General features: G+C 41.8%; 1 protein-coding gene across 1 annotated transcript in view; it reads left to right on the top strand.

The window, feature by feature from the left end:
• Window positions 1-18033, top strand: part of LOC127583222 (uncharacterized) — a 35428-nt gene that overhangs the window by 7182 nt on the left and 10213 nt on the right. Inside the window, exons 3-8 of the mRNA XM_052038992.1 lie at window positions 9036-9255; window positions 10527-10732; window positions 13751-13846; window positions 15059-15255; window positions 17215-17407; window positions 17623-17776. Coding sequence (XP_051894952.1) covers window positions 9036-9255; window positions 10527-10732; window positions 13751-13846; window positions 15059-15255; window positions 17215-17407; window positions 17623-17776 — 1066 coding nt within the window. The remainder of the gene's footprint in view (window positions 1-9035; window positions 9256-10526; window positions 10733-13750; window positions 13847-15058; window positions 15256-17214; window positions 17408-17622; window positions 17777-18033) is intronic.

Below are 18033 nucleotides of genomic sequence, written 5' to 3' on the forward strand. Positions count from 1 at the left end.
CGAAGTCCTGGATGTGAGGGATGGGATAGCGGTCCGGGGTGGTGGCGTCATTCAGCCTGCGGTAGTCGCCGCAGGGCCTCCACCCTCCGGTGGCTTTGGGGACCATGTGCAGGGGGGAGGCCCAGGGGCTGTCTGACCTGCGAACAATCCCCAGCTCCTCCATGTGACGGAACTCTTCCTTTGTCAGGCGGAGCTTGTCTGGAGGTAATCGTCGTGCACGGGCATGAAGGGGTGGCCCTGTGGTAATGATGTGGTGTCGTACCCCATGTGTGGGCCTAGAATTTGTAAACGAAGGTGCCAAAATCGATGGGAATTCGGCTAGGAGCTTGGCGAAATCGTCGCCAGAAAGGGAAATGGAGTCCAGGCGCGGGGCTGGTGGGCTGATTTCTCCCAGGGAATAGGTCCGGAGAGTGCTAGAGTGGACTAACCGCTTCCTTCGCAGGTCGACTAACAGGTTGTGGGCCCGAAGGAAATCGGCTCCTAGGAGTGGTCGGGCGACGGTGGCAAGGGTAAAGGTCCAGGTAAAACGGCTGCCGCCAAAGTGTAATTGAAGCGTACGGGTGCCGAAAGACCGTATCGTTGTACCGTTGGCGGCATTGAGTAGAGGACCTGGTGGCCTGTTACGAGTGTCGTGGCCTGTCAGGGGCAAAATACTGACCTCCGCTCCAGTATCAACGAGGAAACGCCGTCCAGATTTCTTGTCCTGAACGAAGAGGAGGCTCTGTCGGCGGCCAGCCGCCGTAGCCATCAGCGGCGGCTGGCCCTGGCGTTTCCCTGAAACTTGCAGGGTGGGCGGCATCGACGGGCCTCCGCACCCCACCTCTGATGGTAGAAGCACAGCTGGTCACCCGTGTCGTCGTCTGCGTTCCTGGGGCGTGGCTGCTCGGTTGCTGGGGCCGGGCGAGGCGGGCGTTGGGCTCGCGGCCTGGTGCTTTGACTGACGGACGAACCGCTCTCGCGCTTGGCCCTCCACAGGACATCTGCCCGGGCGGCCACCTCACGGGGTTGCTGAAGTCGGCGTCAGCTAACAACAAGTGGATGTCATCGGGGAGCTGTTCGAGGAAGGCCTGTTCGAACATCAGGCATGGCTTGTGTCCCTCAGCCAATGCCAGCATCTCATTCATTAGGGCGGATGGGGATCTGTCCCCCAGGCCATCCAGATGAAGCAGGCGGGCGGCACGCTCACGACGGGAGAGGCCGAAGGTTCGGATCAAAAGGTCTTTGAAAGCTGGGTACTTATCTTCCTCCGGAGGCGACTGGATGAAGTCTCCAACCTGGGCGGCTGTCTCCTGGTCCAGAGAGCTAACCACATGGTAGTACTTCGTGGAGTCGGAGGTGATCTGCCGAAGGTGGAATTGCGCTTCGGTCTGGTCAAACCAGACGCTGGGCTGAAGTGTCCAAAAGGTCGGCAGCTTGAGGGCCACTGCGTTGGCTGCTGCGCTGTCATCCATTTCGCGGGTCCAAAAGCCGTTTGGACCGTCAGGGTCACCAATGTAGCGGTTGCTACCGCAGAATAAAACAAGACTCTACTTGGAGGATTGCCAAACAGAACTGGTTTATTTTCCCACCTTGCGCGGGCCCTTTAAGGGAGAATGTTCCCGCCCAAAACAACCGGCAATGACGTAAGTCCTACGTCATCAGGACTTTCCCGCGTGCGGGTTCTCCCCGTCGCTCGGAAAGACGAGGCCCGCTGCCATCTTGGGCCTCGTCGCTCCGACGCCGCGCGACCCGACTGCTGAGCCGGTTTGCCCGACTAGACGGTGAGTCGCCACAAGTCAGTGTTTCAGGTCAACACCAGATGAGTCTAGATGAATGCACTTGACCTGAAATGGCGAAAGTTCATTTCTCTCCATAGATGCTGCCTGACCCACTGAGTTTCTCCAGCATTTTGTGTGGTGCTCCCAAATTCCAGCATCTGCAGTCTCTTGTGTCTCCAGTCTACTGTTAGCTAAAGTTACACTTGGAAGTGAGAACAAATTATTGACCTCCTTAAGTGATTGCTTTTGTTATCATTAATGGAGTAGAAGTATTGGGTATGTGGTCATTATTGAAAAGAAGTGACTTGGAATGCCTTGCAATGATGTGTGCTGGCCCCTCAACTGGTCACTAGTATTCATTAATTACTCGGATAACACAGAGAGACCTATATAACTAAACCTGACAATATCACAAAGATTTGTGGTACAGCAAATAATTTAGATAGGAAGATTAAATTATAATGAGATATCGCTACATTTAAGTGATTTTTGCCTAATTTACACCAAATGAGAATAGATATAAATATTATTTAAAATGAAAAGGTGAAACAGTGACGATTGAAAGAGATTTACTTAAACTTTAATGTACACAGATCAATAAATGTTGTAGAGAAGTTCAAAATAATATCAGAAGAGGTTAATGGGATGTTAGACTTTCTAAATTAAGGGTAAGAATATAAGGAAGGAAGCTCTACCAAAGCTAAACAAAACTCCGATTAGGCTAAGATATCTTTATGTAGTTTCCAGCACTGCACATTCGAAAGAATATAATCGTAAAATTATGCAGCATGGAAAGGCCATTTGGCCCAACTTGTCCATGCCGACCAGCAGGCACCCTTCTGTATTACCACATCACATAGCACTCAGTGCATAAGCCATTCAGGTGTTCATCTCGACGCTTCTTAAATATTGTAAACGACACAGCTTCAACCACTCTCTCAGGTGGTGCATTCCAGGTACTTGCCACACCCTGGGTGAAGAAGGTCCCCCTCATATCCCCTGTGAATCTCTTCCCTCTTAACCTATGTCCTCCAGTTTTATCTACCTCTGATAAGGGGAAAGATTTCCTGCAGTCTACCCCGTCTGTACCCTTAATGATTTTGTATACCTCAATCATGTCCCCTGTTAACCACCTCCAGTGAGAAAAGACCTAGCTTCTCCTCACTAATGCTCTAACACAGGTAGGCAATGTAGTTAAGAAGGCATTTGGGATACTGACTTCCATTAATCGGGGCATTATCATATCCTTCCTGTACCTTGGCGACCAGAACTAAACGCAGTGCTCCAGCAGAAGTCTGACCAAGGTTTTATAAAGTTGGAGCATAGCCTCCTACTTCTACATCCAGTGCTTTGACGAATGAAGGCCAATAACTCATATGCCTTTCTAACTACATTGTCTATCTGTGTTGCCATCTTCATATACTGTCCTCTGATGGAATGCAATACAGAATCATTAGAGTGCTACCAGGACTCAAACAGTTAGATTTAGTGCAGATATTATATAAATGTCTTGCATTCCATGGAGTATAAAACTTCAAGGAATACTTTGAAAGGAACGGATATGATAGAAACTTTTTCTGCTTGTGGAGGAGTGTAAGATAAAAGATATAACCTTAAAGGTAGGGCGTTGATTACTCAGCAGAGAAGTTAGGAAATTTTTCTTTGTACAAAAATTGTGCAAGTGTGGCACACTCAATTAACAATTTTAAATCTGAAATCCACCAACTAGTATCAGGAGAACTCTTCGGAGAAACAAACCCTCAATTCTGGGCTTGGAGTCTTTTAAGAACACATTTGGCAATTGTTTAATTCTCTTCAATATTTTAGGAAAAGTGGTAAAGGATCATTACAAATCAGTAAGCAGCTGAATTAACAACACCCAATTGTAATGACATGAGCACAGAAACTGTCTTTGTTAATGACTATATTTAAGTCAGGTTTAACCAATATTCTTGCATGGCTCCCTTTCCTCAAGGCCCATGTTACTGACTTGTCTAGAAATGTAATTATATAATAGTGTTTGTTTTTTCACAATTATGTAATCGATTTTCTTTTATTTTGGTGTGAAATATGATTATGATAGTTTTTGGGTCATTTAGCGTCATTCCAGAAATTTGATCAGGTACTTCTTAGAGTGACTTACCTATGTGTTTCAATGTAATTTCTGTGTTGCAGTGCACAGATGACATCATTTCTCAAGCAGCATTCTTTTTACATTAACTTGGACCACATTGAACAATCTGGTCTTCCCAGTAGAATGTTGGACTGGAAATCCTATTAATTAACTTCCTGATGTACTTTGCATTCTTTGGACCATTTGCCCTCCTCCTGATCTTCTAACTGCCACAAAATCTAACTGATCATGTAATTTCCACCCCCAAATCATCAATACATTAGGTTCTGATGTTTCCCATTCCCATTCTCCAACCAGTGAACAGAGACCTCTATTGTTTCCTTACCCCTTGACTATTCTTCACAGGGCTTTAAATTTTCCCCTTCTCCAATCCATCTACAACAGGGCTCTGATATTGCTCCCTACCACTCCAACCGTCCGTGATCAGGCTCCAATGCCCCTTTCCCTTACCCAAATATCACAATTCTCTGACGCCTCATTCTGGTTTCAGTAAAGAAAATGTGCAATGGTGTTCAGTTGTTCCTGAGGCTTTGAACATAAGATGTAATTAAAATTTGCAGCATTAGACAAATGATCAAATGGTCATTGGTTCCCTGCTGCAATCCAAATCTAGCACACTACATTTTCTAGGCTGAAATCTGTACTGATGTTAGTTCATTCCTCCCACACTCCCAGACTCGATGCTTCTTTTAAGAAATTAACTTTTACCTTCTTTAATGAGAATAGCCCAGATTTACCAGTGTCATTGATCCAAACATAAATGGATGTCAAAATAAATTATTAGAATTTCTCTTCAATTATTATTTAAAGTGTTGGAACCTATTTGTTTGACCCTGTTATTTTTCAGGATGTGTATTGATTTATTGTTGTATTTGTCTAGGCCTGACCCTGTGCAATAAATAATAGTGCTCAAATATGGGGAACTAATATGTACAATTTGATCTAGCGTTTATTTGGCAGATTACAAACTCAAGTAGGTTTGCAATTCTGTTGTAAACAGTTGACATAGTTTTACTGATTGCTTATTTATCATGGCACAAAAGAAGGCCATTCAGCCCATCGTGGCTCCTATCACTGCACTCTGATCAGTCTCATTCCCCTCTCCTTATTTCCTTGTACCCTACATGTCCATCAACTCTCTTATAGTTCTTTTGCCACTAAATTACACTTAAGGGCTAATTTGCAGCAACAAAATAACTTACTAGCATGTCTTTGGAATGTGGGGGGAAACTGGAGCTCCCAGTGGAAAGCCACATGGTCACAGAGAGAAGGTGCAGGCTCCACACACACAGCACCCAAGGTCAGGAACGAATCTGGGTCCCTGGAGGTGTGAGGCAGCAGCACTAACTGATCTGCCGTCTTGCCATTCTTTGTGTTTTTGTTAGATTTAATTTTATGCTGTCAAAACTGAGATTGCAAAGATCTAATTAATGTAAGTTCGAATTGCTACACTTATGAATTTCAGGATGAGTCACAGATGGCAAATTGGAGTTTATGCTTTAAAGATAATGGCCACTTTTTTTTGTTTAATTGTCATGTCTTAATTTCAAGCAATACACGAGGGATTGGAATAGTACTAATGTGGCGATATGATTTTATAATTATATTCAGCATTTGCTCCTATTAAGTAGTTACAAGGGTGTAATGTGACACAGTTTTCTTTCAGACCCAATTTGTTTCACTTATTATCTACCGGCGCTCTTACTATACTGAACTATTATGAAACACTTGTTAGGCCCCAGCTGGAATGTTTTGTCAAATTCTGAGTACCACACATTAGAATGAGTACCAGGGCCTTAATGAGGGTGCAGATAAGATTTGTAAGAATGATACTAGGGATGAAAGATTTCAATTACTTTCTCCTGAAAACTTAGGAATAGAAATAATATAAGTGTTCAAACTCATGAAAGACTTTGATAGAGTAAATGTGGAGAAACTGTTTCCAATAGTAGAAGGGTGGACAACCACAGACAAAACACAATTGGCAAAAGAACCAGAGATGACAAGAAAATGATCTGAAATAATAAAGCTACCTGAAAGAATGGTGGAAGTAGATTCAATAATGACTTCTGATTGGAATTGGATAAGTAATCAAAGTGGAAAAATTTGCAGGAGTTTGGAGAAAGTTCAGAGGATTGAGGCTAATTGGTTAGATTTCTGTAAATGCTGATAGAAGAATGATGGACCAAATGGTCTCCCTTTTGGGACTGCTTTCCCTGATTCTTAGAGCATAACAGTTTAGAAGTAAAACAAAACACTCAGCAGGCCAGGCAGCATCTGTAAAGAGAAAGTCATAGCCTTGAAACAACACTTTTGTTTCCCACTTCAACAGGTGCTGCCTGACCTGCCGCGTATTTACAGCCTTTTATGTTTGTGTTTTAGATTTTCAGGATCTACAGTATTTTGCTTTGGAATAAACTATAATTCAGCAGAATGGGTGCCGACAAAGGCTTAAATGTAACATTAGCAAGGTACTGAGTTCCCTTTTGTATCTATTAAATATCTGCAGTTCTCCAGATCTACTCAAATGTTTAAAATCAAAGTAAGCTACAGATACTGGAAATCTAAAATAAAAACAAAAAGTGCTGGAAATACTCATCAGGGGTGAAATGGTTGCCACAAGAGGACACAGGTTTAAGGTGCTAGGGAGTAGGTACAGAGGAGATGTCAGGGGTAAGTTTTTTACTCAGAGAGTGGTGAGTGCGTGGAATGGACTGCCGGCAACGGTGGTGGGGGCGGATACGATAGGGTCTTTTAAGAGACTTTTGGATAGGTACATGGAACTTAGAAAAATAGAGGGCTATGGGTAAGAGGGCTATTAATTTCTAAGGTAGGGACATGTTCGGCACAACTTTGTGGGCCGAAGGCCCTGAATTGTGCTGTAGGTTTTCTATGTTTCTATGTCAGGCTGCATCTGCGGAAAGAGAAACAGAGTTAATGTTTCAGGTTGAAGACCATGCTTCAGAACTGGGAAGGGAAAAAAAGAAGTTTGTTAAGCTGCAGGGAGAGCAGGGAAGGGGGGGATGTCTCTGATAGGGTAAAACCAGCATGACCATGGGGATAAACTGTAAACCAGGTTATCTGGGCTGTGAGTGGGGATGTAGAGCATGAGAACATAGGCAAAAGAATCTGAACTGTGAAGGTGAAGCAGGATGACGTGCCCGGCAGGTCAGGCTGGGCATGTCCTCCACTTCCTGAGAGAAAAGAAAATAAGGGGGGAGAAAACAAGCTGAACCAATATCACAGGTGGACAACTGATACAGACAGAGAAATCAAGTTACCTAAATTTGTAGAATTCAATATTGACTCTAGAAGGCTGCAACGTGCTCGGATGGAAGAGGAAGTGCTCTTCTTCATACTTGTGTTGGACCTCAGTGTACCAGTACAGGAGGGCACAGACCAATAGTTTAGACTGGGAGTGGGATGGAATATTAAAGAGGTAGGCAATAGGAAGCTCAGACTGAATGCAGGTGTTCCGCAAAGCGATTGCCCAACCTATGTTTGGTTTCTCCAAAGTAGAGGAGACCACATTGTGAACACTGAATGAGTTAGTGTCAGAGGTGTGGTCATTAATTATGAGCAGTGCAAGTTAAAAACTACTTGAAGATTGTATGCTGTTTGCTATTGGGAGGTAAAAGGAATAGTAATATTGCCTGATGCTTAGAAAACTCTTCGTACAAATTGAATTGGGAAAAAATTACTTTCAATGTACAGAAGCACTTAAAATTTCAGTTGGCAAGTAACAGCTATATATTACCAAGCCAAAATCACACACAGCAAGATGACCCTTTTGAGTTTATAGCTTTTGAGAGCAAGTTGTAGACAAGTCATGGATATGAAGCATTTGGGTGAGCACCATTTGAAAGATGATTTAGTCAGTATCTCATTTCCATCTCAGTTGGAGTTGGTTAAGTGTTGCTGTTAAGTGAAGCATTTGCAGCAACTGCTGTTAGTCTGTGTCTGCTTCCCGCTGTAACAACACAGGGTCAGTGGGATGTCTCTTGTACTTCTGCGTTTCTATGGAGATGAGTACAGATGGGGCTCAGCGGGTTAGGAGTAGCCTGATGTAGAATAAATCTCTCTGATTGTGATATATCTGCATGCTTAAGGAGGGTGTAATGGAAATAGCAGAAAATTTTGACTACAATGAAATCTTACAGTCTGCGCAGTTAGACTAGAATTTGTTTGGGACTTAGTTCACTTTATATTGGGGGAGAAGATTTATGATTATATTTTGAAAAATCATTTAAATCAATTTGAAAGAAGCAAATGGTTTAAATGAAAGTTGAATTCTTTTTCTATGTTTTACCAACCAAACACTGGAACTGTTTAAACATTTGATGTTTGTAAAATCATGAGGAATTTTAAGATGCACCCATATGATTCCGACAAAATGTGTGTATAAACAAGCTGTGAATGTCAAATGAAACATTTTCATTGGTAAATCTGAGTTGCATGCTGAAATGGATGCATTTCGGCTTGTACCTCCCAAGCGTTTTTGTAGAGATGGCAAAGGGGGAGAAAACGTTCATTATTAAGCACTTTTCACAATAGGCACTGTTGCAATGAATCAAAGAAATATCTATTGTGCAGGAAACCTGCAAAAGCAAATTACTGGAGATGCTGGAAACCTGCATGAAAACAGAAAATGCTGGTGTTACTTGGCAGGTCAGGCAGTTTCTGTGCAGAGAGGAACAGAATTAACAATTTAGTCAATGGCCAAGCTCTGAAGAGTAACCATAGACCTGAAAAGTCCACTCTATTTCTGTCTTCATCAATGCTTCTTGACCTGCTGAGGTTTTATGTTGATTGGTCATAAACCAGCTTGACAATGATCAAGTTTGTTGGATGTTCTGTCTTGTAAAAACCTGGCCTTTAGTGGTTCAGTCTGGCTCCCATGGTCCAGTTGAGCGGAAATATCAGGGTCCCCAGAAAGTGGTGAGGCAAGAGACAATCTGAACCCCACGAAGAGTTAGCACCTTCATAAGAAGAAGGAAGAAAATTGGGTTCAGCAGGCAAGAAAAAGAGATTCTGTTTAATCTAAAGATTTGATTGAAGATTCATGGCAAAGCTGGGATACATTGTTCACCTTAGGCATGGAGCTGTGTGTATGTGGAAATGACTTTAACATTTCTTTCCTTTAGCCACTTCAAACCATATCATGAAAGGCTCCTATCACACTGCCTCTATGCTTGGCACAACTCTACACAACAGCGCTATGCTTTAGCTGTATCGTTGCAGGAACGCCAGCTGTTGAGGAAGGGGCTGCGTGCATTGCGTTGGGCTGTACAGTTCACTCAAATGCAGAAGGAATTTCTGGAGAGAAGGCAATACAGACGAGTCTTGGCTCATTGCTTTAACCAAGTGAGTGTAGCAATCAATTGAGTCATACAAAGTTAATAGTAGGAATGTGGGCAGGCCCTCACAGGCATTGTATGGTTAACTCTAAATTATTTAGTTTGCAGGTCATGCTGCTCCCATAGCCTCTCCCTTCCATAAGGTCTCTAAGTGCAGATGAGTGAGATGCTGGTTTTTGGATGGAGATTCTGATTTTTGCTCCCACTTTGTCATTCCATGTATAGATCATCCTCTCTGGCTTGTACACACTTGCTTCCAACAAAACTGCTGAAGTTCTAGAAAATGAATGGAGTTTGTTGTAATACATTTGGGTGATATAAATGCATTCTGTAAAATCACATGAATTAGCTGCATTGTAATAAGATGCCCGTAACTCTCAGACCAGCAGACAGACTCCCAAAACCTCATGAACAATCTGCACCTTAGCTTTGCTAGTCACATGTGCAGTCATGAAGGTTATGTGTAGGATTTTGAGGTATCAATATAAAGTAGGACCTTCAATTGTGGGATGATGTGGGTTTGTGGGGGGAGAGCTGGTTGGTCATGGAGGGAGCAGTGCAGTTTTGATGTTAATACTTAAGTTTGATGGTGAGAAAAAGTGAAGAACAATCATCTACAAGCATTATGTCAGATTTTATCTAAGCAGTTAGTAAAAAATTTATTATTCCCTATACAAGGATCACATTACTTAAATACATACAGTTTTACTGCCATTTGCTTGTTTACCTGTATTTATTAAATGTGTTTGGCAGTTAAAACCTTTGTGATTTTATTCTGCCAGACCCACAAGGTAGGGATAACTCGTAAACAGGGATTAAAACCTAAAGCAGAGATCATAGAGACATACAGTGACCATCAAGTACCCATTTATACTAATCACATTTACTAGCATTATAACCTTCTATGCCTGGTGATTCACATGCTCATCTAGATTAACTTTTCAAATGTTCTGAGAATACCTGCCTCCATCACCCCTCAGTCATCTATGCAGTATTTTCTGGCCATCCCTGTAGCAGCTGCATATTTACCTGGTTATCTGAGGAAGTGAAAACAGTTTCTAGGATAGAGAATTAGTTCTTGCTCTTGAGTGCAACTTGAAGCACAAAAGCTTAAAAAAATCTGAAACTAATAAAACAAAAAGGTAAAGAAACCACAAAATGTTTTAAATGGAGATTTATTTTTCTTTGCTTCACATGTGAAATAAAGTCTATAAGGTATATTCCTTCTTTCAAGAAATTTTATTGTGATTATCTTTTTATCCTCTCTCCCTTGCACAGTGGAGAGATGCAGCAAATGCTAGCCAATGCCACCTGATGGCCAAATCTTCAAATGCAGTCGGGAAATCCTGTTCTGTTCACCTGAGGACCTCGGCCACACTGCAGCAGCTACTTGGGACTAAAATTTACGGACTCTGGCAGAAACAACACAAGCATTTACAACATGAGGATGTACAGTGCCTCAGTTTGGCTAGTCTTCATGGCAAGTAAGAGTGAACATTGGCATCACAGCAGTTTAATGGTCAGTTTATTCTTAGAGCTGCTGCAATGACCTTCTGCTGCACCTGGCACCTTCTTGTCCGTGGAGCTCAGTACCACATCAGACAGAGCGTGCACACACACAGCGATTGCGAAATTCTCTTTTGTCACCTGAGATGTATTTTGCATTTGGGCCATTGCAGCTAGTGTGAAATCTTCTAACTGCAAGATTTTCCAGTTACAAACTTGGCTGAAGTTTATATATATATATGGTGTAAAGAGATGATGTAGGTTTGAAGCTGAAGTGTGAATGTAGCCAGAGGAAATGAATTATGTATATAGAATAGAGTAGAGCCAGCTGGTGCTGCTTGATAGAAGATAGGCCTTCTCCCTCACAGGGTGTAGCTGTGGCAATAATCAATTCTGAGCCGATGATAAACTGCTTTAAAGTGGGACCCCCGACAGGGATCTGAGTTCTTTGCCTGAAAATGCAATCACATTATGTTGTTTTTTTTTATTAGTGTTAAGCAACCAAATATCTTTATTCTGGGATGAAGTGCAATAACAGCCACTTCCAGGATGTTTTGTGTTACTTTAAAATTTGCATCACTTTAAAATTTCTGACGAGCCACCCTTGTGCACTTGATGCGATTTCTATATCAGTTTTGCAAGGAATAACGTTGTTCACTGACTGCTTTTAGACCTTTGCAGATGAATTTGGCCAAAGACTGACCATCGTTACACACTCCAGTGACAACTTGCTCTTCACACTGCAATGTTGGATTGGGATCACTGTATTTACCTTTCATCCTTTTGACCCGAGCCCCCTTCCGCCACCAGCCCATCATTTTCTGAGGTTGATCCTACTCCCTTGAGACAAAGACCTTAATCTTTGCCTTGGACCTGACCACCTGAGGCCCCTCTGATCCACCAAAACCCAACTCCCACCCTTGACATCCCTCCCCCTCATCTATCTGACTGTCTAATCCCCTGAGGCTTCCAATGGAGATATCCAAAACTTCCCAGTATCTCCTCCTCCAACCACTGCATGGGTTTTGAATGGGCCTAAGGTACCTAGCTCTCCCTCCACCCTGACCTCCTGAACCTGATGTCAATCCTGACTCCAGGGTGGCACATTATCAAGAACAAAAAGGTTTTATGCCTCATGGTTGTGCCCAAAGACCTTTGGTTTGCTTAAAATTGCTTACCTTGAACATATGAGCTTGTGGGCTAGATGCAGCTCTGTTGAAGCCTTTGGACTGTGCTGTTCCACTAACCCAGTTTTTTCTTGAAAGTACTTAACGGTACTTGTGTAGGTTGTGGCATATTGTGTGACTGTACATTTTAACAGTGAGTGCTGCGTGAATCTGACATTGAGGTCTTCAAAGGTGCAGAGAAAGGAGCTGCTTTGTAGGCAGGTACAACAGTCATGGGCAAAGGGAACAGACTAGGAGCATTCTGCAGTGTAGACTGGGACAGGTTCTGATTCATTGAGAGAGCACAATAAATGCTCCTTCATTTAAGTATGACATATATAATGAATGAAGAGCATCTCCCACCTTTTAAAACATATCCCACACACAAATAAGAATTGTATCCCGATGATTTTGATTCATTGTGAGAATATACCATTCACAGCAGCTGTTGCTTTCTAATGAATAGCTGTTTTCAGATGTCTGATGTTTTCTTGGTCTGACTGGTTGTTGGCCCAACTGAAGAGTCTCCTGAATGTATGCTATTCAGAAATGGGGGCAGAGAATAAAGGAAGAAGTAATTGAAGAAGAAGTGATGCCACAGGAAAGTGTCAGGTACCAATATCTTAACACTGGAATCGGCGCACGAGACTATGTGATCATCAACTCTCACAAAATGTGATCTGGTTGATACTTGCATTATCCCAATTCATCTGTGTACCACTTGCAATACTCCAGTTGATCTATATGGATCAAATCCTCAGCAGCTCAGGCAACGATGGGTTCAATTGACAGTGCTGTACTCATCACATTTACTACATTCAGTGATGCTGGTATGTTGCTTGTGGTTGGCCAGAATGAACACCCTTCACACTTCCACACTCATCACCCCCACCTTCCAAGCAAATACTGAAAGGCATTAATTGTTGCCTGGATGTGTGACCAGATTTGATGAGTCACATGCTGCTTCTGCACCTTTGAGACTCTGATTTCCAAAGACCTGGAATTACCCTTTGAATAACCAAAGGACCTGGACTTTGGTCATGGAATGAAGACATACAATTAAGCAACGCCCAACAGTAGTCTCCTATATTAAATGAACAAGTCTGCTGTACACCTCATTTTAACAGCCAGAAGGAAAAGCAGTGAATATTGTCCACTTGAGGTAGAAGCTTAAGTTGCATGGCATTTCTGTTGGTATTTGGAAAAATAAGTTATTTCACACTTTATATAAGCCTTTTACTGATAAGATTTCAGGACATGAATATCTTACTCTGAGTTTAAGGTAATTTTATTCTTCATTCCATGTTCATTTCTGGTTTTCTGCCTCATTGATCCTATCCACCATCTGTTTCAAAAAGCTGGGTTTTCATTTAGTTTGGATCAGTTTGTTTCATTAGTTACCCAAACTCTAGAGATCCAAACCTCATTCTTTTCCCAATACAAACATTTGCAGCTGCATTTTAACAATTATGCTGCAGAACCTAACCTTCCAGCAAACTTTTTATTTGTATCAGAGGCAAAGTACAAGGAGAATAGGGAAAAAATAATCAAAATGTTTTTATTCGAATTATCAGCCGTGTTCAAATTTATTGGAGTGATTTTTGGCCTTTTCCAGAGGAAACCAGAGATAGCACCCAAAAAGTACTTGTATGACCCAGTAAAGCCATTGATTACCACAGACATGGTAGCTGCCACATGCTGTGATGTTAAGAGGTTGAATGTTTGTCCCTTGGCCCAGGATCATAACTTGCTGGTTATAAAGAGTGAGTGATTCCTGGGATGTCAGCTTGAAGTCATAATTTATCAGTATTCTCCTTCTCCTCTTTGCAGAAAGGCATCTATGTATTTGCTTCAGGCTGTACACATTGAGACTGAGAGAGCTATCACTAAGTACAGATGGCAAGTAGGACAGGTGCGCACAATCAGGTGAGATTAGTATCCTTAGGATATGTGATGATTCATTATGAGGGTGCAGTTTTTTCTCACCGCTAGCCACTGATGGATAGCTTTATGTAAGACTCTTAAAGCTACTCTTGAGCCCTACAAATTGAAACTTACAGCATGTAAAACAAAGTTATGCCTTCTGGTGGGGAAGAGGCAGCTGTGTACAATGCTTAATGCCTGGCATCTTCACAGCAAGAACCACAAGTAATTTGTGCACTGCTTGTTGGAGACTGCTGTAGACAGCTGCAACTAAGTATTTGAACTTAGAAAGGGAGAGCCAAACAAGAGTGAAATGATTCGCATTCATTTTTGTATTTACATAATTCCTAGTTTTTATCTTTTGTGTATATTACCCTCCACTTCCCTCCTCTTTCCCCACAGTCCTGCATATTTTACTTATTCAGATATTTATCTGAATCCCGTTTGAAAGTTATTATTGATTCTGCTTTGATCTCATTTGTAGATAGTGCATCCCAAATCAAGACAACTTACTGTGTAATACTTTTCATCTTGTTTTCTCTGAATCTTCTGTGGTCAATTAAAATCTGAATATTCCTGCCAGTGGAAACTTGTTCCTCCTTACTTACAGTATAAACACCTTTGTACCATCCAGGACAGAAGTTTCCAATGCTGAGTTAACCCATATTAGCTAGATGACATTAGGAGTCCTACAACTGGCCACCGCTGCTCTTGTTGATTGCCTGTGGAATGACCACTTGTGTGGACATCTGGTGTAGAACAGGATTAGGCATGTTTGGTCCTTCGATACTCATTTTGGGCTTGCATGAAGAAGAGTATCTAAGGATCTGTCAGAAGAGAACCACCACAGAAGGAATCAAACTTGGTGTTTCCAGGAGAGGTAGGAAGGTTAAACTAAGAAGGAAAAGACTCTGAACCTTCTTTGAACATTGTCCCATGCAGCAAAAATGCTGAACTGAGAGCTTGAAGAGTCCTGGAGATGGAGCTGTCAGCATGTGGTGATTCCTTTTGCTGTGTGTAATTGGCCCTCACTGTGAACTGTGGTGCACAGTTTGGGGAAAGGCTGTCAATGTTTACATCAATTATCCAAGGATTATGCAAACTTGCACTGCAGCATTAAAGTGCTAAATAATTTTTCATCATCATGCACTGTTGGATAGACTGTTTGTGTATCTCCACAGCTCTGACCTATGCTTTATGTGTTTCTCTCTGTAGGGATTGCTTTGAGGCACAGACATGGTTTCTTGCACACGATGTTGCCTCTCAACACATCTTAGTCAGGAATCATGCTGAGAATTTGGAGAGTTGCTTCCTACATTGGCGCACACTATTACATGTAAAACGTGGAAAAAAAGTGGCTGTGCTGCACCTATTTCAAATGTGCCATGCACAGGTGCAGCAACAAACTACAGGTTTGAGCAGAAAAGGAATTCATACTCTATATATCAAATGTATAGACTTGTTCAGTAAATTTCAATTAGCATTTAAGAGAAAAGTTGCAAAGACCTGTATTGTTATAATGTCTTTTACTTCCCAAAGCACTTTACAGTTATTAAACTGTTTTGGAAATTTCCTTATGATTATAATATAGGAAAACTGGTAGCCAATTTGCATACAGTAAAATCCCACAAACATGAATGTGTTAAGGACCAGGTAATCTAATTTAGTGATGTTGGTTGAGTGGCATGTATTGGCAAGTCTCTTTCTTACTTTATAAGTAGTGCCGTGTACCTGGTCACCATAGTGAGTGAATAACCCTCTCCGACAGCACAGCACACTCTAGGTATTGTACAATGGTCTGGATTATGTGCTCAAATCTCTGAAATTCCTCGTTTCCTTGAACAAACTGTACAAATTATTTTTTTCGCTAGGTTTGTTGTTTTAAATTGTTGAAGGTATACTGATACGATTGTAATCTCGCAAACTGATCGATGGAAGAAGAAAGCTTTGAGGAACAGGAACAGGCGAACAAGCTTGCTACTTTTTGAAGAATCTAGACAATGTAGCCTTCTCCTCGCCTTTTGTCCTTGCATTTCTGTCTTGGAGAGTAATGATTTCAAAGAAGGCCAACTTGTCACTACTAACCTGAAATATAATTGCCTTATGTCTACAGGACACCAGATTTGTTAAGAGAGTGGGATATAGTCAGTCCTGAAAAAGACTACAAGTAAATTTGTGTGTATGCCAAACTAACTTTGCAGTAGATTATTGTGAGATTAGTAGAAAGAATGAGGCTGTGCATTATTTGGAAAATAATTAAGAGGAGCCTAGATGACCGAAAATGTCAATGGACGTGGATACGCAGGTTAACAGGACTATTAAAGTGCAAATCCAGTACTAGAAATAATTTCCTGAATAGAAATAATAAGCACAGAAAATTTGTAAACTTGTTTGACCTTGTTTAGACCATGTTTACAGTAATGTGACTACTCCTGGTCCCCATCCTATTAAATATAGAGGAAAGGTTAAAAAGGTTCAGACTCTTCTCTACAGGTGACTTGATAACTATCATTTTAGACTATGTAATGGTTTGATAAAGTGGATTAAAATGATGGTCCACTTGTAGGAGAATGCAAAAGTAGGGGGTCATTGATATAAGTTGGTTACTAGTAATTAAGGAATTCAGGGGAAACTACTATATCTGATGTGATTGTGATGTAGAACTTAACAACATAGGGTTCAATTGTGAGACAAGGCATGGATGAATTTAAGGGTGTTTGTTGAGTAAATGAGGGAGAAAGAAATGGAGTTTAGTGAAGAGTGAAACACCAAAAAAATCACTTGGGCTGAATTACCTGTTGCTGTGGTGTAAGTCCTATATAATTCAGCTGGATCTTGAGTGTATTCAGAATGGATGCCTTTCTGCCAAACCTATGTGTTATAATCATAGTTGGTCTTAATCAACATTATTGTCCCAGCAAACCTTTCTAGCTGCATCCATTCCAGGATCTGTGCTCTGTTGTTGGAACTGCAGTGAATCTGATGGATAATTGGAAATTAAATATAAATTGATGAGTCTGACTGCCTTTCCAACGTGTCTAGCTTACAGGTACCCTCTACTAATTTTTGCCAGGTACTGCAGTGGTTCATCAGAGCCCTTATTTTTGAAGAGGTCATTATTAATGAATTAGTTCTGTACACGAGGCCTTCTGATAGATGGCTCACTGCACTGGGGAAGAAACTACACTCCTTGCAGTGAAATTCAGAGGGAGGTTCCCCTTCCTTTACCTGTTGTTCCCTGTATCAGCTCTTCCCTCCTTTACCATTCCTCCCTCTCCCTCACTAGAAAAGAAGTGACCTCACACAATTGTAAATTCAATACTTTCATTATTTAAGTCACCCTGGTCTGCTTTCTATATTTCTCTGTTTAGCTCTTTGTTGTCAGGCTAATGGGAAAGATAATGACTGCAACAAAAACACAAAATATGAAACCTCTGTTCAACTGGACGACGTCCGTGTAACTTATCAAGCACTACATTCACCAGCCAATGTTTGCTCTGAACAGACACTTCAGCCACAATTCCAGGACTGGAGAGAGGAGCTTCACAAACATCAGCTGGCTAGGTATGATTGGGTGTTGGAGACGAGGGTGTAGTGGTGGGTGTCAGGTGTGAGATTACTTTGGAGTACCTTAATCTGGATGGAGAAAAAACAGATGAGTTCAGGCACATAATCATGGCTGGGTTTAGGAGTTTAGACAAAGATTGAGATGGTTATCAGGAGTTTCTGAACATATTTTTGCACTAAATTGATGATTTTGTGTGCGGTGAGTTTTTCAGGATCCCAACAAGGAACCAAGTGCAGGATGCTCACAAGCCCTGTCCTAAAGAATTCTTCGAACCATGCCTGCAAGGATTTGGCAAACACCTGCCCCTGCAGGACGGCACAAGTGCACTGTGTAGAGAGGAGTCTGACTGCAGCTCACCTGAACAGGTAGATGGAGAATACATACATGAGACCCCCAATTGGTTGACAGGGCAATACTCCAAGGATCGCATATATAAAACTTACCACTCTCTATATGTTTGAAGATGTTGGTATTTTCATCAACAGTTTTTCTTTTCCAGTGGTTCAGAGATTAAAGGTGCAAGAGACACCTGAGTGTGCATTACGTCTGCCTTGCCCTTCCTGCCTTAGACATTCTTGCTTTTTTTCATGTTAGATGCTCTGCAGGCATGGTTGCTGGGCCT

Source organism: Pristis pectinata, chromosome 26 (assembly GCF_009764475.1).
Source record: "Pristis pectinata isolate sPriPec2 chromosome 26, sPriPec2.1.pri, whole genome shotgun sequence".
NCBI classification, from domain to species: Eukaryota; Metazoa; Chordata; class Chondrichthyes; order Rhinopristiformes; family Pristidae; genus Pristis; species Pristis pectinata.